This window comes from Pezoporus flaviventris, unplaced genomic scaffold (genome assembly GCF_033815535.1).
Source record: "Pezoporus flaviventris isolate CSIRO_AGI_PZ_B2104156 unplaced genomic scaffold, CSIRO_AGI_Pfla_v1 ptg000006l, whole genome shotgun sequence".
Taxonomy (NCBI): domain Eukaryota; kingdom Metazoa; phylum Chordata; class Aves; order Psittaciformes; family Psittacidae; genus Pezoporus; species Pezoporus flaviventris.
This window is the reverse complement of record NW_026892554.1, coordinates 20,637,638-20,658,302: the sequence shown is the minus strand read 5'-3', so window position 1 is coordinate 20,658,302 and position 20,665 is coordinate 20,637,638. Positions and strand designations below refer to the sequence as shown.

Below are 20,665 nucleotides of genomic sequence, written 5' to 3'. Positions count from 1 at the left end.
ACACAAGTTAAGAGGTTCTGCTTTTACAGAGCCTTCTTTCCTTAAATTTGTGTAGGAGCAGTGTCAGTCTAGAGCACATAAACCCAGGAACAGACGTGATGCAGTTCCTGAAGCTAGTAAACTCTGCTGTGCTTTGAACAGTGTCAGGCGTCTTTGTTGGTGGTCAGGGTTGTCCTACTCACAGGCTACCCAGGATGTATTGGTGTGCACTCCAGTGTAAGCTGAAGTATTAAATCTTAACTCGGATCTTTAGGACTGTATAAAAGGAAAATAAACTTTACAAGGTAATATTTATGAAGTTTATTCTCTAGTAGGTGAGCAGTGTTCAGTACCATGGGACAGTTGTGAGCTTAACAACAGTAAGTGGGGTTGAAAAACGAAGAAAGCAGGAAAGTCTCCTGCTCCAGTTCAGCCTTTCGTGTGTCACTGCCGTTCAATGTGATGTGCAGGGAACACCACCTAGTTTCAATGGTGTAGATTAAAACCACAATTTGAGCCTGTAAAAAGGACTGCAACTACGAGCAGACAAGTGGTACAAACAGAATCGAGTGCTTAAGTGTGGTTAGGCATTTCCCTAGGGATTGTGGAGGGGAAGAACTGGTGTGCTATTGTTCATCGGGGTGCATCAGCTCCTAATGGAAAGTGTAGGAGTCACAGAATCAACTAAGTTGAGAAAGACCTTTAATATTTCTTTAAAAATCTTAGGATTGATGGTTTTAAAATCTTAAGTAGAGAAGATTTCTCCTTTGAGCTTGTCCTTCCTTGTACCTTCAGGTGGGGTTGTACCTTTGGTTTTCACGTGTGTTAAAAATTGACTGGAAGTTGTAGCAGGAATGTGGAAGGCAGAGATTTCAAGCAGGACTGTTACTGTTAGCTGGGCTTCAGTGCTTTCCCTCGCCAGATCAGTTAATGAACTGCTGTAAATGAACCCCCCTAATCACAGTGACTTACCCTGCACACACAAGTGTGTCCAAGACCTCGTCTTGCCTTTTTTCTTCCCCTTTAATTTCTAATTGACTGCTGTTAAATGCTCTTGCTGATTGCAGAAAGCATTTCTAGTTGAGGATGAAACAACTGCGCTTTAATTCTTGATGAATGAATTTTCATGGCAGAGCAAAACCATTACAGATTTAATGACTGGTTATGAAAATGCTTTAAGCACTTACCTAAGCCAAGGGCGTTTGGGAGCCAGCGACTGATGCTTTCAGAAGTTACTGACTCTGTTTCCCTTTCAGACTGCCAACGCCACCACTTTGAGCTACTTAGTGACTGGGTTGAAACCAAACACCTTGTATGAATTCTCCGTGATGGTGACTAAAGGGCGAAGATCGAGTACTTGGAGTATGACGGCGCATGGAACGACTTTTGAATTAGGTACTCCTCCTCTCTCCCTGGAAGGGCCAGCAGTCCCAGTGAGATGAACGGAGTATGCCACAGTTCTGGGAGAGGGAAAGCATGTGTTTAAAATGATTATGCTGATGAATACTTGCTGGGAGGTTCTTATCTTTATAGCTTAGAAACTGATTAAAATCAACAACAACACACTTCAGATTTCAAAGGGGTGATTGCATGCAAAAGAATTTACAGCAAATTACAGAGGAGTAATGAATAATGTACCACAGTTCGTGGGCAGGAGAGAAGAAAGAAGTGTATACTTGGAGCATATCAGAGCACGTTAATACAAATACAAAGAAAATACATAGAATCATAGAATAGTTAGGGTTGGAAAGGACCTTAAGATCATCAAGTTCCAACCCCCCTGCCATGGGCAGGGACACCTCACACTAAACCATCTCACCCAAGGCTCTGTCCAACCTGGTCTTGAACACTGCCAGGGATGGAGCATTCACAACCTCCCTGGGCAACCCATTCCAGTGCCTCACCACCCTAACAGGAAAGAACTTCTGCCTTATATCCAATCTAAACTTCCCCTGTTTAAGTTTGAACCCGTTACCCCTTGTCCTGTCACTACAGTCCCTAATGAAGAGTCCATCCCCAGCATCCCTATAGCCCCCCTTCAGATACTGGAAGGCTGCTATGAGGTCTCCATGCTGCCTTCTCTTCTCCAGGCTGAACAGCCCCAATGTTCTCAGCCTGTCTCCATATGGGAGGTGCTCCAGCCCCTTATTATCCTCGTGGTCTCCTCTGGACTTGTTCCAACAGTTCCATGTTCTTTTTATGTTGAGGACACCAGAACTGCACACAATCAGCAAATAATAATTAAAACCTGTCATTGTGCTGATAGAATTACAGAGGGGGCGCACGAGGCAAGTGAGCTAACAGAAATCCCAGTAGAAGTTAAGACATCCAAATCAACCCTAAATTCTTGTGCCTTGGAGGCATTGCCAGTGCAGTCCTCAGTGCCACAGAAATGCTGGAAGCTCGGGGTACAGAACAGAAAGGGGTTTATAGATGCCAGGATGAACTTGTGTCTGCTGAGTACCGGGGAGGTGCGGGACCTGTGCACCTGACCTGTCCCTCATTAGCTCTTTTTATCCTGCAGTGTTACATGATCTTTGTGCAATTAAATTGACTGCTTATTATGCTTAGGTTTCTCTTGATATGAACTGTAAGGATTAAGAAAGAGCCTGTCCCACTTAGCCTGTAGTTCTTACACTAAATAAAATACAGCAAAAAGAAATCAGGCACACAAAGAATTAGTTGAGATGATCCAAATAACTCTATAGCAAGGCATAAGAAAAAGTAAGAGCAGGTTATAAGCAGAAATCTAACTTATTCTGAAGCCCCATAAAGCTTTAGTGGGCTTCAGTTGCTTTTGAAAACATTGTCTTCATTTTTGGTGGGAAGTCCATGATGTGGAGGCAGATCTGGACTGAAGCTCCTTTCCCATTCCAATGACTGTGGCCATCCCAGGTTATTTGGTGACACGCACACAATCCTCATCCATAACTACATGGGGGATAGAAAAAGTTGCAGGAACGAAGTTCTTGAAGCAGCATTTGAAACTCGGAAATCTGCAGAGGGAGGGTGAGATACAGGAGACCTCACTTCATCTGAATAGAAAGTTAATGCGGGATGGTTGTAAAGGATATCTGCAAATGTGACCTAAAGCTTGGAAGCCAAGAAACAAATAACCCCCAGAAGGCTAAATGTCTTTTTTCATAATGGATCTTGTGATTTATATCACTCACAAATTCCATAGTGTGTGACTGATGGTTTTGGATACCCCTGAGTAGCAGCGTTGTGTAGGACTTGCACCTCAGCTCCTGCCGAAGGAAAACCCAGGATACTGGGTTCAGTGCTGGTCTGTGGGTTAGAAATCTCCTGTAGGCTAGTCCTGGGGTTTGTTTTAGTCTCAAGTTTACTGTAGGGCCTGGAGTTGTGCCTTACGGCCATATGTTTGTTGAGTGTGTTTGTAAGAGTCTGGGATAATAGGTACAGTAACTGTTGAGCTTTTGCTACCCCTGGATTCCCCCTGCTCTGTGCACAGGGTTAGTAGGCAGCCATCTCAGAGGATGTACAGATTAATTTCTAATGGGTAATATCCCTAAAGCTCTTGAAATGCAGAAAGCCCTGGAAGCACTACATGTTACTGTTACAGTGTTAAATATCCACAGCGGATTTACTTTGCTAGAAGTTACCTAATTAGAAGTCTCCTGTTTTCCACGATGTGGCTGTGCAGAGCCTGGCCTGGTCAATGCACCTTTGGAGATGCTGGCTCTGTGCAGCCAGATGCATTAATCTGAGTCCCAGCTGGAAATCTCAGTTCACAGCAAGCAAGGACTCACATTTCAGGCCGGCGCTGCAGCAACCTGTGCCATTTCCTCAGTGTGAGGCAGGAGGAGGCTGATGGGAGAAGGGAGCACGTTCTTCTTCTTTCTTTCTCTCAGTCTTGCTCTCTGGCAGCCCAAGGAAGAGGGTTGGACAGGTGTGCTCCACAGATAGTTCTGGATTTCAAATGGTGAGGCAGATTCCCTTGCAAATTACACTGAATTCCTTGCTAAAGTCAATCAGCAACTATGGATTATGGTTCTAAATCTCAGGTGGGCTTCCTTCGCCGGTTCAGTTTTAAGTGGCAAATTGGCATTACTCAGTCCCACCATAAACCTGAAAATATGGAGGTATTTCATATAAAGCATACTTATTTCACACATCTGTGTCATTTTTATGGTGTCTGAAGAAATTCAGTTGGAAGTCATTGACCCCAGCCGTTAGAACTGTACAGTGATGCTGTGGTTTTGGAGACATGGGCTTACTCAGTTGTGAATCACGGTATCTGTTGGCAGAACCATAGAATAGTTTGGGTTGGAAGGGACCTTGAAGATCATCTGGCTCTTCAGAAGCAGATACCTCCTCCTGGAAAGGAGATGCTGCACACCAGGTGGCATTTGCTGGTTGAATGGAGTAAATCGGTAAGACCACTACACACAGTGGTGGATTTATTTGAAGATGGAATGTTCTGAGATTTTACTGTTGTATGTGCCTTTTTCAACGGTAAAACAAAGACAGATGTCTCCGAGGTTACTTTATCTGTCCAGTGACACGAGTCTGTCTGCTTGCTTGCAGTTCCCACTTCTCCTCCCAAAGATGTGACTGTGGTGAGCAAAGAGGGGAAACCTCGGACAATAATTGTCAACTGGCAGCCTCCATCGGAAGCCAACGGCAAAATCACAGGTGCAGTTTGCATGAGCAATGAAGTCTATACACGATGCTGGTTAGCAGCAGAATATAACGTGCATAACCATGTGAGCATGTTCATAGAGCGAACCAAGAGGTGTTTACCTTTGTCAGTCTCTTTAGTTGTTCGGATTAATCATTTACTTTTGTACCCAGTCAAAATATATTAAGATAGAAAGTAACAGCAGTGTGAAATTGGAGGTAACCAGATAGAGAATTGGAAGTTTAAATATCTTAATAACCTTTGTCTCCATCAGCTTGTGCTCCTCTAAAGGCATGCCTCCAGAAATCATAGAATAGAATCATAGCATCGTTAAGGTTGGAAAGGACCTTAAGATCATCTAGTTCCAACCCCCTGCCGTGGGGGTAATGCCTCTGGCCCCTCAGAAATTTATTTAGGAGAATCCACCCCAGTGCTTATTGCTACCTTTGTGTCATCTTTGTGGTGTGGAACAGACTTAAAGTCAGTTATTAGTCCCTTGACAAAACCATTAGGAGTAAACTGTTACTTGTCTCAGTAACTACATCACTTCTACGTAGGAGAAATCATTTTACAGAAAATATTACTGTTTCCCTTTGGTGGTTTCTGCCTGGAATCCCATTTCTAAAGGCTTCCCGAAATAGTTCACTTCCATTTGCTGTTTGCTTTTACCCCAGACTTTATGCTTGAAGCACCTTTAGTGGTGCAGAGTTTGCAGTGTGGGGTTTTGCTTTTGTTCTCGGAATCAAACCTTTGGAAGCTGTCACCACCCGAGATCGGGTAAGGTTCCAGACAGGACACTCAAGCCAGTTGGATCTCTCTGAAAAGGCAGAACACTGGAGACTTAACCCTTGGTTACAAAGCCAGTTCTGTGTTATTATCAGCAAGATGTTTTTCCTCTATATAGGAAAGAAGCTTTGACTGGAGAAACAAGAGCCTTTATCATAACTACAGGTTAAAGGGCTTGGCTGCTAGTGGTCAGTAGGGGTGGGAAACAATAGGCACAAATAGCCCCAGCCTGTATATGTTCCTGAAACATCTCCTTGCAATTTCTATTCTGTGAAACAGAACCTGACCTTTATTCATAGAGTATTTATTAGGTTTTGCGTAAGTAGCAGTTTACAGCTAAAAAATACATCATTCTGTGGTGAGTCGGAGTCTCCCAAATAGGAGATTCAGTTTACCAGAACAAGGCATTTGGCAGGGATGTGTGTGTGCGCTGGGTGCCCTCTGGTGGGAAGAGCCCCTGCAGTGAGAGAGGCAGCTCCTCACAGAATCATAGAATAGTTTGGGTTGGAAAGGACCTCAAGATCATCCAGTTCCAACCCCTGCCACAGGCAGGGACCCCTTCCACTAGAGCAGCTTGCTCCAAGCCCCTGTGTCCAACCTGGCCTTGAACACTGCCAGGGATGGGGCAGCCACAGCTTCTCTGGGCACCCTGTGCCAGCGCCTCAGCACCCTCACAGGGAAGAGCTTCTGCCTAAGAGCTCATCTCAGTCTCCCCTCTGGCAGGTTCAAGCCATTCCCCTTGGCCTGTCCCTACAGGCCCTTGTCCCAAGCCCCTCTCCAGGTTTCCTGCAGCCCCTTCAAGGCACTGGAGCTGCTCTCAGGTCTCCCCTTCAGGAGCCTTCTCTTGTCCAGGCTGCCCCAGCCCAGCTCTCTCAGCCTGGCTCCAGAGCAGAGCTGCTCCAGCCCTCGCAGCATCTCCATGGCCTCCTCTGCACTCGCTCCAACAGCTCCACGTCCCTCTTGTGCTGCTGCCCCAGAGTCGGATCAGGACTGCAGGGGGGGTCTCCCCAGAGCACAGCAGGGGGAGAATCCCCTTCCTGAGCTGCTGCTCATGCTCTGGGGGTGCAGCCCAGCACACGGGGGTGGTTCTGGGCTGCAGTCAGTCATTAACTCAGCTTAGTCCTTTCTGTCCACTAAACACCACCATAAAAACAAAGTGATGATGGGATTCCCTGCCCTGGAGAGCATGTCTGTGGAATGCTTGTCTTTTTTCAGCTCTGACCTCCATTTGATGTGTATGGAATGGATGTGAAATGCTGAACTGTGCTAGTCTGGGTTCCAGATGCTTGTGCATTGTTATAGTTGCTGACAAATTGGTACAGTCACAATTTAAGTCAATATTCTTGTGCCACTATACTATATATGGTGCTTTTAACTGTCACTATAGATATCTGCGTGTGTGTATGTATATCTCTATGTGTATATATATATGTATAAAAATAAATATATATATATAAAATATTGCCCCTTCTTGGCCTAGTTACAGGTATGTTGCTTTGTGACCTGGACAAGTTGCAAGCATTAAGCCTTCTCCTTACTATAACCCCAGCCTGGCAGTGTGTGGGACAAAGAAGCAGCTGGAGACCCAGCCCTGTAGTGGTGCAAGTGTTCATTTTATGCTGGGGCTCTGTGTTTCCTATATTAGAAAAGTTACAAAGCTTTTACTTCATAGCGGTTTGTAATTGCAGCGTATTCAGTAACAAAGCTCATACCTTTTCCATGCCTGTGACATGCGCATAACTTCAGTTCTCTTCTGATCATCACCTTTATTTAGACCCTGAAAAATAAACCCATTATAAACCATTGAGCACATGCTCTTCAGCTGTGCATGAGAATCTTTTGTTGTTTTAACGTTAACTGGTTTTATAAATATTAATACTTTGAGGATGCTTTAATAACAGCTTTATGTTATTTTACGTTATTTGGTCTATGAGCAGGCAAAGAGATGGAAAGGAAGAATTTCTCCAAATCCAGTGAACAGGGGTCAGAAGGAATTTTGACTTTTCAGTGGCTTTTTTCCTCTTAACCCAAACTTATGAATGGTTTAAAACTTAAGCTGGGCTGGCTGGCTAAGACTTGAATGCATTCTTAGTCTCTGAAAAAGTAAGAGAAATCCCATCCTCATTTAGCTGTGTGTAATGAGAAGTCAATAGAATATGTTCTGTGAGGTCTTACCACTGTCCTGTTCGCTCATGTGTAAAATCCTTTTGCTTTTCCCTCTCGATAGGATACATCATTTACTACAGTACGGATGTGAACGCTGAAATACACGACTGGGTTATCGAACCCGTCGTGGGAAACAGACTGACCCATCAGATACAGGAGCTGACCCTCGACACACCCTATTACTTCAAAATTCAGGCCCGCAACTCCAAGGGCATGGGGCCAATGTCTGAGGCAGTTCAGTTCAGGACCCCCAAAGGTAAATCACCACGGAGGTCTCGGGATCTTCCTCTGCTTTTCCTGATTGCAACTCCTGTAAGGTCAGGGTAGTGTGAATTTTGTATCTCCTAGAATCCCAGCGTGGTTTGGGTTGGAAAGGACCTTAAAGCTCATCCAGATCCGACCCCCTGCCATGGGCAGGGACACCTCACACATGCGGCCCAAGAGTCTGTTCAACCTGGCCTTGAACACTGCCAGGGATGGAACATTCACCACTTCTTTGGGAGCCTGTTTAAATTGGAAGAGGCAGGAGGAGCAAACGGAGTTTGACTTCAATGGAATTTTCTATTTGCATATAGTTAATAGATAAGCAAATGTTGCTCAGCTGCTTGATTCATTGTGGTGTTTCTCAGTTACTGGTGGGCACTCAGGTCTCACCTAGTTATAGTGTCCTAAAGGTGGTTTTTAGGAAAGCAGTTTTTAGATGTTTTAAGGTCGTGGGTCTTGTGTGTCACGCCCCAGCAGTACAAAGCTGCAGGCTTTCCAGTTGGAGCCAGCAGTGCAGCTGTGTGCTGGTGACTTGGATGTCACAGCGGGAATAATGAGATAGAGCAGCTCTTAAATCAAGAACTAATGAAGTGGAACACATGCACATTGCTTGGGAAAAAGTACTCAAAGGAGAGAGAAATATAAAACGTTAGGAGTAGATTTCTTGAAGGGTACCTTTACCATGTGAGCACTGGTGGTTAGAAATGGGAGCTCCCCCTGGTCTGCTTGGGCAATGTGCAACTTTGATTTCTGTCTCTCACTCCTTCAAGCCTTGTGATCTTTCTCTTGTTTTTTCCTCCCCTGTGCTTGTCCCACTAGCTGAATCCTCAGATAAAATGCCTAATGATCAAGGTAAATGAACAACCACACTCTCTTTTATTCCAGCCTTCACACGTTTTGTTTTCCCTGTCCATGTGCTGTTGTTGCTTGCTGTAAATGAAACAACTGTCTGCTGCTCTAACTGTAAATGAGCGAGTTCCTGTTGTGCTTTCAATAGTGGAAGAGCTGGAAGTCCTGTTTGTGTTTGGGGTGGTAGGGATATAAAGTGATCCCTGCGGTCAGATGTCACATGAAGGGACAAGCCTGTGCCAGAGCTGAATCATTCTATCGAAGGGAATTTGGGTGAAGTGAAACTGCAGACAGCCCTCTGACCACTGAGGCAAGATCTCAGTACATTGAGGTGGAAGATCAGTCACCTAATTGCCACAAGTGCGGTTTTCTGAGCTCTTCAGCAATAATTCTGGTCAAGACAAAGGCAATATGCCTGCTCTGGGAAGGGTTTTTGCAAGAGAGATTCTGCTTGTCAGCTCCTTCAAACTCCAGGCGCTCCTGAAGAGCACAGCATTAGCTACTAAAAGCCTCAGGTTTTAAACCCCTAGCTTGAAAAATGGCAGCTTTGACTTTATGACATTGAGTTATAAGGTGGATGTCCCGGGGCTGTTGCTGCTTTCTTCCAAATAACCTACAAGCCCAATCAAAAGGGAAAGAATTAGTCTAAAGGGATGAGTTTAAAAGGACATTGGCAAGCACTCAGACACACAATTCAATAGATCCTAAAGGGGTTGAGCATGAGGGGTTTTTTCACTTGCTTTTCAACTTGTTACTTAGAAGTAATTTATTAAATATGCTTTTACCTTCTGTGTGCCACGTGATGCTGATACTGGGCAGAATGGGGTAAATTCATATCCAGCCTTGTGTAACAGAGCTGCAAGCTGAGATTCAGGTGTGTCTCAGGGGAAGAGACCCTCATGGTGTCATTGGCAGTGCTCAGCTGCAAGAGGAAGGGAATAGGGGAAGATAAAAAGGTCCTACATAGAAGCTGCTATTTCCATTCTGCACTAGTCTAACCTTATTTCAGCAGATAACCAAAGCTTGTCATCCATCGTTACCATCCTGAAGTAGCATATTCTAGTAACAACTTGATTCATTTATAGATTAGAAAACTCTACCTAAAAGCCATGAGAGTTTTGTTTCAGAATTCCTAGAAGAGCACTCATGGATTATAGATCCTGGTAGGGTAAATGTAGAAAAGGAGAAGACAAGCTGGAGAGAAGAGCCTGTTTGGTGACAGTACCGCTGAATTGCAGCATTGTGTCCTTCAGGAAGCAGTAGGCAAGTTATTTGAGACTGGGAAGAAACAGAGCTGCAGTGGGATTGACTCTGGCCTTAGTGGTTTTCCTTCTTTTCTCTCCCTTACTTTTCTTCTTTATTAAGCTACATTGTTCTCCCTACGCTTCTGTAGCCCAGAGCTGGTACTGAGCTCCCCAGAATTTAAAGGCTAAACTGCTGGTCCCTGGTTTCAGGAATTAGGTAGTGAGAAGCATCTTGGTCGGGTTCCTAATCATAGACTCAGACTGGTTTGGGTTGAAGGGGCCTTAAAGCTCCTCCAGCTCCAACCCCTGCCACAGGCAGGGACCCCTTCCACCAGAGCAGCTTGCTTCAAGCCCCTGTGTCCAACTTGGCCTTGAACACTGCCAGGGATGGGGCAGCCACAGCTTCTCTGGGCACCCTGTGCCAGCGCCTCAGCACCCTCCCAGGGAAGAGCTTCTGCCTAAGAGCTCATCTCAGTCTCCCCTCTGGCAGGTTCAAGCCATTGCCCTTGTCCTGTCCCTACATCCCTTGTCCCAAGCCCCTCTCCAGGTTTCCTGCAGCCCCTTTAGGCACTGGAGCTGCTCTCAGGTCTCCCCTTCAGGAGCCTTCTCTTGTCCAGGCTGCCCCAGCCCAGCTCTCTCAGCCTGGTTCCAGAGCAGAGCTGCTCCAGCCCTTGAGCATCTCCATGGCCTCCTCTGGACTCCAACATCTCCATGTCCTTCTTATGTTGGGGTCCCAGAGCTGAACACAGTACTCCAGGTATCTGAATTTCATCCTAGTTTGAATCCTGGACTTGTATCTTTAATTACCTTTGTGATTTTGGAGGTGTGCAGGTGCTGACACCACACAGTCAGCGCCAACATCAGGCATTCCTGAGCTGCCACTGGTAATTGTTCCCAACACCCTTTGAAAATACAGCTGTTTGCAGAACACTGCTTCCTCCCTATCGCTGCCTTCTCATGTTTTTATCATTTCCATATGGTTTATGTCCTTTGTCACCCATACTCACACATAGGGGGGTCTGTAACAGCAGCAGCTGGCTGCGTGAGGATATAGATGGTTCAGAGAGAGCAGACCCCATGATACACTGCACCACGTCAGTGTGTTACACCCAAGCGTACTACATGATCCCTGCTGCTCTGTGCAGGTGACTCTGTGTATCTTGTTATCTCCTCCGTTATCTTAGGTCATCTGTTAACTTCAGGAGCAGTGATTTATCAGGATATGAATTCCCTTGGCCAAGCACAGGTCCTTGCAGTACTCATGAGAAATATCCCTTGTGAATAATGACTCTGCACGTACAGTTCTTATTCTTATCGGTGAATTTGTTGTTAATCTCGTTATTAGTGCCACATGGCTTTTTTTAGGATGCTATTTTTAACCAGGTGTTCAGGGAAGTGATTTATGGAAGTCTAAATACAGCATGCCAGCATAGCTGCTGTTAGCAGCCACGTTCGTGGGCTGACATTTCATGTTGGAAAATACCTGTGCTAATAAAACAGAAAGATGGGCATGAAGTGTGCCACCGTCTCTGATCAACCACCGTTGCCATGATCTTGCCTATGTTGAGGCTCCAGCTGCTGCACCAGAATTGCATAGGGTATCTGTTTGTCCTTTGTCAGTTATTTTTATTGCCCCCTCCCCCTTCTCCCACTTTTCTGGTGCTCCAAGAGATCTTCAGGGCCAGGTTCAGCAATTCAGCGAATCCACCTAGGGTTGTTTGATTTTCACATCCTTTCATACAATAGAAGCTGTTTAAAACTCACTTGAATTAGTGCATTGCTGCTGCAAAATGATTAGTCCAGGACTTCTAGAAGAGCAGGCAGAGTCCTCTCCAGGCTGGCACGTGCAGTGCGTCTTTTTGAGTCTAGGTTTGTCCTGCAGTATGTCTTCATTTATTGTAGACTAAATCTGACTCCTCCCTGTAGGGTTCCTTCCTACTGCCCTTCCCAGGGCTTGCTCAGTGTCCTTGCTGGTTCCTTTTGCTGGTTTTCCCAACTGTTCTTATTTCACAGGGAGCAGTTTACAGGCTTTGGCTTCAGGTTCCATTTGTTACACGTCCTTTACCACCTCCTGACTAGGATGGGTTTTTAACTGAGAGAATTCCTTCTCCTCATTGTGAAAGTGCCAAATTTGCTGATTTTGGGGCAGTTTGTGCACAACAGTGTAAAAATGGCTAAAGGATTATGGATTCCTGTAACCAGAGGAATGCCTTCTTTCCATCTTGCTGCACATTTACCCTCCTGCAGTATTTTCCTCATTCGTGGTCATTTTGCATTAGTGCAGTTTAATGACAATGCAGAAGTAGAAGAACCAGGGCTTTGTGTATCTTTATCTGTAGGCAGCTTTCTGCTAACTTAACACTAGAGGCAAACTCATGACTTCATGACTTGCAGCAGCAAGTGATCTAAGTTAGAGCTGAATCATGCAGGGAGAATACCTGGTAGAGTACCAAGAGGACAGCAGCTCAGCAGGGAGGTCAGCTCTTGCACTGAGCACCGAGGAGCCCACGAGCAGTAGCCAGGGTTCAGGAGGGGCTGTGTAATTTGCCTTAGTTTGTAATTATTGAGGTGCAGATGGGCTTGCTTCCAGCATCAGCCTTTAAACTTAAAGCTTAGAAACAGATTTGTTCTCCCAGGTTTCCCCAAAACCCATTTTGTGATGCCTCATTGTCACTTGTGGTGAAGGTGACATGAGCAGAAGAGAATGAGGAGAAGCTGAAAGCAGGTTTTTATGGATTTCCCCTGGTTTTGATCCTCCATTTATTTCCAGTCTTCCACACTGTCTGTAATTAGGTATTGGGGAAAAAAAACCATGTAATTACTGCTTTGAGATAATTAACTGTGCAAGTGTGGCAAAGCCATTTGCCTCAATATAACCTGTGTATTACTGCACATAATATTATGTTTTAAAAATGAGTAACGGGAGAGGCTCCTGAGCTTACTTGGGAAAATAGTAATGTGGGAAACTGGTTATTAAATAGCTCTTTTGAAGAAGTGGTTCTCAGGGAGAAGCACAGCTGCTGCTCCAAGGCAAATCCTGCTGTAGGGAAGGGAAAAGGAGGAAGTTTGAGAAGAGCTACCTTAGAGATGCTCCAGTGTGTGTTTATGCGTGTGGGTGTGGATATATATGTATATACAATTACCCCCTGCATCCCCTTTTCAGCTTCAGGGTCTGCAGGGAAAGGAAGCCGCCCCGTGGACATAGGAGCAGATTACAAACCGCCGCTGGGTGGTAAGTGCTGTTCTTCAGTCTAAACACAGTGTCTTCTGGTGTTTCACCAAGTGATGCCATATCCTCCTGAAGGTACTCATTACATCTGTTTGAGGAACTTTTTCTCTCTATGATGATAGTTGTTCCCACTCAAGACATCATTTCCTACTTCTGTCGTAGTGCTCTCGCCTGCTGTGTGGGGTAGATGGAAAAATATATCATTGCTTGCATTTACATTTCAGTCTGAAGCACGATAAGCAGATCGTGTTCCCAGTTTGGTTTTAAATAGCTGCTGGAGCGCACAAGTGTAAAATTAATTCAGGAAGAACATAGTAGGAAGTTTAAAAAGTCATCTTAATCCTTCTCCTGATCAGCACTCTGCACTGTGGAAGCCTTGCCCTAAGGTATTGCTTGTTAGCGCGACATGAAATGCGAGTCCTTCAGAGGAGGGTGCCCACTGTGGAACACCAATACCAGTTCTAGGGATTTCTGAGCATAGAATCACAGAATGGTTTGGATTGGAAAAGGCCTCAAGAGCATCCAGTTCCAGCCCTCTACCACATGCAGGGGCACCTTCCACTAGAGCAGGTTGCTCCAAGCACCATCCACCTTGGCCTCGAACACTGCCAGGGATGGGGCATTCACCGCTTCTTTGGGCAGCCTGTTCCAGGGCCTCACCATCCTCGCAGTAAAGAACTTCCTTGTGTCTAATCTGAACTTCCCCTGTTTCAGTTTGAACCCATCACCCCTTGTTCTGTCACTGCAGTCCCTGATGAAGAGTCCCTCTCTGGCATCCTTGTAGGCTCCCTTCAGATACTGAAAGCTGCTCTGGGGTCTCCACACAGCTTCTAGAAGTCTTTGTTGGGGTCTGCTTGCTTTTGATGAGGATTTTTTCTGCATGAAAAATAACCCCTTTCTCTCATCTCAAACTCTTCCAGGCAGTAACAGTCCCCATGGAAGCCCAACCTCTCCCTTGGACAGCAACATGCTCCTTGTAATCATAGTGTCCGTCGGAGTGATCACCATTGTGATTGTGGTGATAGTCGCCGTCTTCTGCACCCGTCGTACAACTTCTCACCAAAAGAAGTAAGCTGTTGGGGTGGCACTGGGACAGCTGTCCTGCCTGTGGTGGCGATGATGATGATGATGATGGTCATGTTCTGTATTCCCTAATCAGCAGAGTTTACAAACCAGCAAGAGTTTAGAGGCAAGCTGGGGCAATGCCTTCATGAATACCTACAACTGCTCCTCTCCGAGGAGGGTTAAAGTAGTGCTTCCAAGCACTAGCCAGTCCTTCTGTTTAGAGCTGTGAGAGCTCTCACTTCTGTTCTTAGCAGGTGTTTTATGGTGTGGAGTTGCTTTATAGGCTGTGCAGGATAATACCCAGTTTTTAGCTAGATGCTGGAGTGGAATTGGAGCCTGGTGCTGGACTCCTTAGAAAAGTGTTCCAAAATACAGATGGGTATCTGAATTCTTCCCTCATTTAGAGCATCTGAATTCAGACTACAGCAGCAACGCTTCCATGTATAGGCTCCTGACGAGGTTGTTCCTGCGTGTTCTTTCAAAAGGACTGAAGAGAGCTGAAAGCTTTTTTATTTTAAGTTTGAAAAGACTCTGTTATGCTAAAGAGAGGTTTAAGACAGTGATGAAAAGCCAGGCTTGGAAGATAATCTCCACTTGCTTTGCTGAAGGTGAACCGTCCTGCAAAAATGCAAGTTTTTGCAGAGAGGAGAGCAAGGATACAGGAGTGGTGGTTGAGCAACTGGGGGATATGCTTGGGAGAGGGCAAAATTCATGGCATTTTGTTTTCAAAGAGCAGAAATAACCCTGTGAACTCTTGCCTTTGTTTCTCCAGTCCTAAATGCCACCTCTCTTACGTGCAGCAACCCACAACCAGTGAATAACCTTCTGATCTGTTGTAGTTGCAGCGCTTAAAGCAGGGTGCCAGGAGCACATCTGCCTGCAAATCACCTCACCAGAGGCTCTGCTCACTGATAGCTTTCAAAATTGTATTTAGTCCTCTCTTAGCCAGTTCTAGGAAACGTGCTACCCAGAAGGGATGCCTTCCTCCATCACTGCCAGGGTCCAAAGCGAGGGGGGGTGAAGGAAAGTGCTGGAACTCTGCATGGCATGTCCAATAGAGTTACATAATCCCAGACTGGTTTGGCCTGAAGGGACCTTAAAGCTGATGCGGTTCCAACCCCCTGCCATGGGCAGGGACACCTTCCACTTAGAGCAGAGTGTTCCAAGCCCCATCCAGCCCAGTCTCATGTCTGCCTCACAGTTTGCTGCTGCCCCCCTTCAGCAGCAGTGAGAAAGCTCCTCAGTCAGACGTGTGTGTCCTGAGCAGCAGTGAAATGAACGTTCCTGTCATTAATCTTCAAAGTTAACCATCCCATTGGGGTAATCAGCTCTCTGCGCACTCTTCCCACTATTCCCACAAGCTATTGTTTGAGGTTGGTCGTACACCCTGGAGTATGGGCACAGCATGATGGATGTACGCTTCCTGTTTAGAATATTCTCTTAATAAGCACAAGTACTGAGAACTTTACTTTGTTAGTGAAGGCTCAGGCTGCAGAGCACAGTTCTGCAGCGTGTGTAGCATTTGAGACAAATTTCATGTTGCAGAATATGCTTTGAGGTGTCAGATGTAAAATTCAAAGCTTCCTGCCCAGTGGGCAGCTCCTGCTCAGCTGGATGCAAGATCTGAGGGAAATCACATTGCAAATTTGCCTTTTCCAATGAGCGAAAGGAATCCTCTATGTAAGAACATTCCGTTTGTTTCCCTTCCCAAGGAAACGAGCTGCCTGCAAATCAGTGAACGGGTCCCACAAGTACAAAGGAAACTCCAAAGATGTCAAACCCCCTGACCTTTGGATCCATCACGAAAGGCTGGAGCTGAAACCTATTGATAAATCTCCAGATCCCAATCCAATCATGACCGATACCCCAATCCCTCGCAACTCCCAAGACATCACCCCGGTTGATAATTCCATGGACAGCAATATCCATCAGCGGCGGAATTCCTACAGAGGTGAGGTTTAAAGTTAACTCTATCTGGTGAAATCACTTTATTGACAAATTGCTCTTGTTTTCCAAGTAGCGAATTGGGTTTGTGCCTAGTTTATAGGGCCCTCTGAAAAGGATGGGTCACACTCTTCGTGCCAAAGTTGTGTGCCCAAGAGTTAAATCATGACTATCCCTTGGTAAATACCAAATAGTAGTCATCTAGCAAGTGTTTCGTGTTAAGTAGTTGAGACACATGTGACGTTCTCTCAGTGGTCAAACACACGATCAGGTTTTGGTGCTTTAACCAGCTGCTGCTTGGCTCTTGAGGTGCGGGTGAGTTTTCACCTGGGGAATGGTTAACTTGTTAACCAGCCAGCATGTGGCTCTGCACTGCCGCTCACTCCCCATAGCTGCGCTGCCTGAGGTTCGGTTTTGCAGTACGGCCCAGAGAGTTTCTCCAGTGCCCAATAAGCTTTACCCTAACTGTCCTCTTCTCCACCTTTTAGTGAAGGATGAAAGAGCTGTTTTTATCAGTTCTGAGTCACAGAACTGCCTACAAAGAGGACAGCCCAGAAATAAAGAGAGGAGGATTGAAGCAGTCTGGTGTGGTACCACAGAAGTCTTGCTGCAGTGGTAAATAACCTTCAGTGTTTTTCCTTCAGGGCATGAGTCAGAGGATAGCATGTCCACGCTGGCAGGAAGAAGGGGGATGAGGCCCAAGATGATGATGCCTTTTGATTCTCAACCACCTCAACGTAAGTCAACAGCCCACCCACTAGCTGGCTTGATATGGGGAGCACCCAAACAACCGTGCTGATGCCATATGCACAGACACACACTCACATACTGCCTTCCTACTTACTGCTCCTAAGTAATTCTGTTGTATCTGCAGTGGAACAGTTCAAAGAAGGTACCCTTAAAAGGAAAAACGGGATTAGGTGTATTTGAGCAAGGGGAGGTGTGCTGCAAAAGTGGGGAAGAGTTAGGAATGTGCCCAGCTGTCCCAGTCTCCAGCAGTGGTGGCTGCAGGTGGAGTTTAGGGAGAGCCTGTGTCACTGAGAAACATGATCAATTAAACAGGGATGCTTACTGTTCTCTGTCTGTGAGTCTGTCCTCTGAGAATCTGTCTTCTCACAGTGGCTCAGGAGCAGCTTCAGAAATGATGCTGAAGTAGTGAATTAGGAAGAGAGAATTGGATAGATCACTGCGTGTTTCAGTGCAAGACATCCCTGCTTGGGAGCTAGTCCCCTAATTTGCCAAGCAGAAGGAACGGCTCTGGCACTGTTCAAGGCCAGGTTGGACAGGGCTTTGAGCAAGCTGCTCTAGTGGAAGGTGTCCCTGCCCGTGGCAGGGGGTTGGAACAACCCAAACCCTTCTGTGATTTATTCTGTGATTTATTCTGTGATTCTGTGAAGGAGTAACATGCTCATCTCTTGGAAAGGCTACCAAAAGCCTGCAGTATGTACTTTAGCTTTGCTTCATGATGTGTCTGTTATCAAATTGATTAGAACATGGCTAGAGCACTGACAGAGCCTGAGATGTTGTGAGTCTGGCAGAGCATACTTTTAAATGAGCAGGATATCTGGGGTTTTATTTCTTATCTCTGCATTTCCTTATCACTTAATGATGACTTGAGCAGAAGTGCTGAACTGAAATATTGCTGAGGCAGTAGAAATAGATTTTAATTATTAGAATCAAACAATGTATCTACTTTTCCAATGATGACTCTGAGATGGAAAAAGACTTGGCTAAACCCCCGAACAGCTGGGAGCCCTGACAGGAGAGCACAGGTAAAATGCACCCAAGTTAATATGCAGAGACAGAACCATGAGGCAGAATCACTGTGTGCTTCTCTAGTCTGAGCTTAGACTTCCCTGAGCACCATGGTCGTGGCCAGCCCTGTGCCAGGTGATTGCTACCCTGACCTTTCTGTTAAGTGGGATGATTTCACACCAGTCCAGCGTGTTTCAGCTGTATTTTTGCTCTATTTAGCTGAAGTGAGCACTTGGTTTACGGGGCCTCTTCGTGTTTTCTCAAGTGTCCTGATGACCTGATTAGCTCACTTTGTGAATCTCTGACTGTTTCCTTATTTTCCAACCTTTTTACAAGAGTAGTATTTTTTTTTCTTAGTTTTAAAATAAGTAGTGATGCTCCTTGTTTCCTCCTGGTGTTACATGTGTGAGGAAGGAGTGGAGGATGCGGTTTGACACTGATAATCTGTAGCTTGTCTTCTGTCAAATATGGGTATCTAACAAAGGGCATTGCAGCTATTGGATTCTGGTGGTTTCTTGTCCTATGCCAGGTGCTGAAACATGTTGAATTCAGGCTTTTGTGACTCCATAACAAGTTCAGACTGCAGTAAGTCTTACCTTGCACTCCTCTAAGTGTTTCTTCTCTCAAAAGGATGCAGCACTGGATACACAGAGCATCAGATAGACCCATACAGGAGCTGGTGCTGTGAAAGGTGCCAAGTGCTCCATGGAAACAGCGTAGCAAAGTACTCCTGGTACTGTGTTATTCAGTGAGAAAGATACTCAGCATCTTCCATGATCAGTCCCACCTAGGGTGAAAAGATACACAGTTGACAGAAGTGATAGAGTGGTGATAGATATTTTAGGGAGGTGGTATATTGCAGTTCTACCTTTTGCTTGTACTCAAGCTGATGTGATAATGCTGCAGATTGAGTTGTGGGTATGACTTTTTCCTTGCAGCACAAACCCCAGCTTTGATTTCTCATTGTGATACCAGCCCTGCTGCCTTTGCTTGGAAAACCGCTTTGTTTTCCCCCTCTTTATTAGATCTTGCCTTGTCCAGAAGGAGCAAACCAGAAGCAGACATAGCTGGCTTGCTGTGACAGGTTAGCATGATGCACTGAATGTCAGGAAGGATGTGTAAGGTCTTCTGGTGCCTGAGGGCTGAAGATTGGGTTTGTGACTTTGACTTTTTTATTCTGTTTGCAAAAGCTCTGAGGGCTTCCAGCTGTAGGTTTCTATTTTATAGTAAGTGGAAACGTCGATGTAATGTCTGTAGATGCCTTTTTGCAGAAGCTCCACAGAAAACTCTCTGGTACGTGAGGGCCTTTCTCAGCAAGCAGAAGGCAGGAGGACCATTTCGTGTGTTAAAGACTGCCTGCAGATACCTTCCTATGGATTTTTTTTTGCCTCCTACTATTCAAGCATAGTTATTTACCTCTTAAATCCTAAATGATGGTAATTCACTGTGTTCAGTTTTAGTGTAATTCGCAGTAATGGGGTGTGCCTGGTTAGCTCCTCCTTTGACAACTGGAATACAAAAACCTGAAAGGATATTAAGAAGCAAAGGGCTGGTTTTTTCTTACCACACCACATTTTAGCTCTTCATGTGAACTTTTCCTGGAAACAGCTCATCACAATCTTAATTAGGAGCAGGTGGTACAAGTTGACCTGTAAAGATACGTGTGATGTAGGTCTGATAGCCCAGTGAGTTACTGGCAAAGCCCAGCAGGTTAAGCTGGCTTAGGTGGCAAGGTGAACTTCCCAGGGATGTGGCTTTTCACAGGAGCAGGTTTTCCTCCAGATTCTGCTTTGGAATGCAGAGCTGCAGCCATTATGTGGTTTGGCAGGGAGGGAGCTGAAGTGCTGGAAAATTGGGATTGAAACAGGTCATCTTGGTGTCACTGTGAACCTGCTGAGATTTACTCGCTGTCAGCCTGCGTCCCCTGTTCAGGGGCTTGGTGGGATGGGAGGGATGTGGTGTTTCACTACACGTGCATGCTTGTCTGTATGTTAAGCATTTTTCTGTCTTGTATTCATTCACAGCTGTGATTAGTGCTCATCCCATCCATTCACTCGATAACCCTCACCATCATTTCCACTCCGGCAGCCTCGCTTCTCCAACTCGCAGCTATCTCCATCACCAGGTCAACCCGTGGCCGATTGGCACATCCATGTCCCATTCAGACAGGGCCAATTCCACAGGTGAGACATTAATGAGCAGACAGATTTTGCTCGTAATGGAACGATGAGTGGCAATCAAAGCCTGACACTTCACTTGGTTGGTCTCTGTTGCGGTGTGCCCTGAGCGGGGGCAGACCAAACCCTTGACAGGGTTTTCTGTGAACAGTTTGTGGTGTAGATCAGATGTTGTGATAGGTGATGATGTCCTCGGAAAAGGAAGCTTAATGTTTTATATATAGCTTCAAGTAGGAACATTCCTTATTCTAGAGCCTTCAGCCATGGAGTCTGTAACATCAGATTAAGTCTCATTTAATCTACTTAATACAACAACTTTTATCCTAATTAGTTCCACGTAAAACCAAGAGAGGACAAAAATCCAGCCTTTGCTGCTGAGAGCTGGCTTTGATTGATCTTCCTGAAGCACACAGAGAATTGTGGTGATTCCTGTGCAGGATTTTCAGGCCTGAAGCCCAGGCATTTGCTGTAGTTCTTGTAATGTCTCCAGTGAGAGGGTACTTCTAAGTTGCACGTAAGTAATATCATGAGATGAAGTGAATTCTGAGCTTCTCAAGCTTAAGGT

At 45.6% G+C, this 20,665-nt stretch overlaps 1 protein-coding gene across 9 annotated transcripts in view; it reads left to right on the top strand.

Annotated features, from left to right (window-relative positions):
- Positions 1-20,665, top strand: part of NEO1 (neogenin 1) — a 187,922-nt gene that overhangs the window by 163,117 nt on the left and 4,140 nt on the right. For 5 of the 9 annotated variants that reach the window (XM_061447366.1, XM_061447363.1, XM_061447362.1 and 2 more), the window contains exons 18-26: positions 1,236-1,374; positions 4,528-4,635; positions 7,635-7,829; positions 8,657-8,689; positions 13,094-13,162; positions 14,080-14,227; positions 15,937-16,175; positions 16,813-16,905; positions 19,948-20,106. In XM_061447366.1, coding sequence (XP_061303350.1) covers positions 1,236-1,374; positions 4,528-4,635; positions 7,635-7,829; positions 8,657-8,689; positions 13,094-13,162; positions 14,080-14,227; positions 15,937-16,175; positions 16,813-16,905; positions 19,948-20,106 — 1,183 coding nt within the window. The remainder of the gene's footprint in view (positions 1-1,235; positions 1,375-4,527; positions 4,636-7,634; positions 7,830-8,656; positions 8,690-13,093; positions 13,163-14,079; positions 14,228-15,936; positions 16,176-16,812; positions 16,906-19,947; positions 20,107-20,665) is intronic. The other 4 variants (XM_061447365.1, XM_061447361.1, XM_061447368.1 and 1 more) reach the window with 2 other exon arrangements.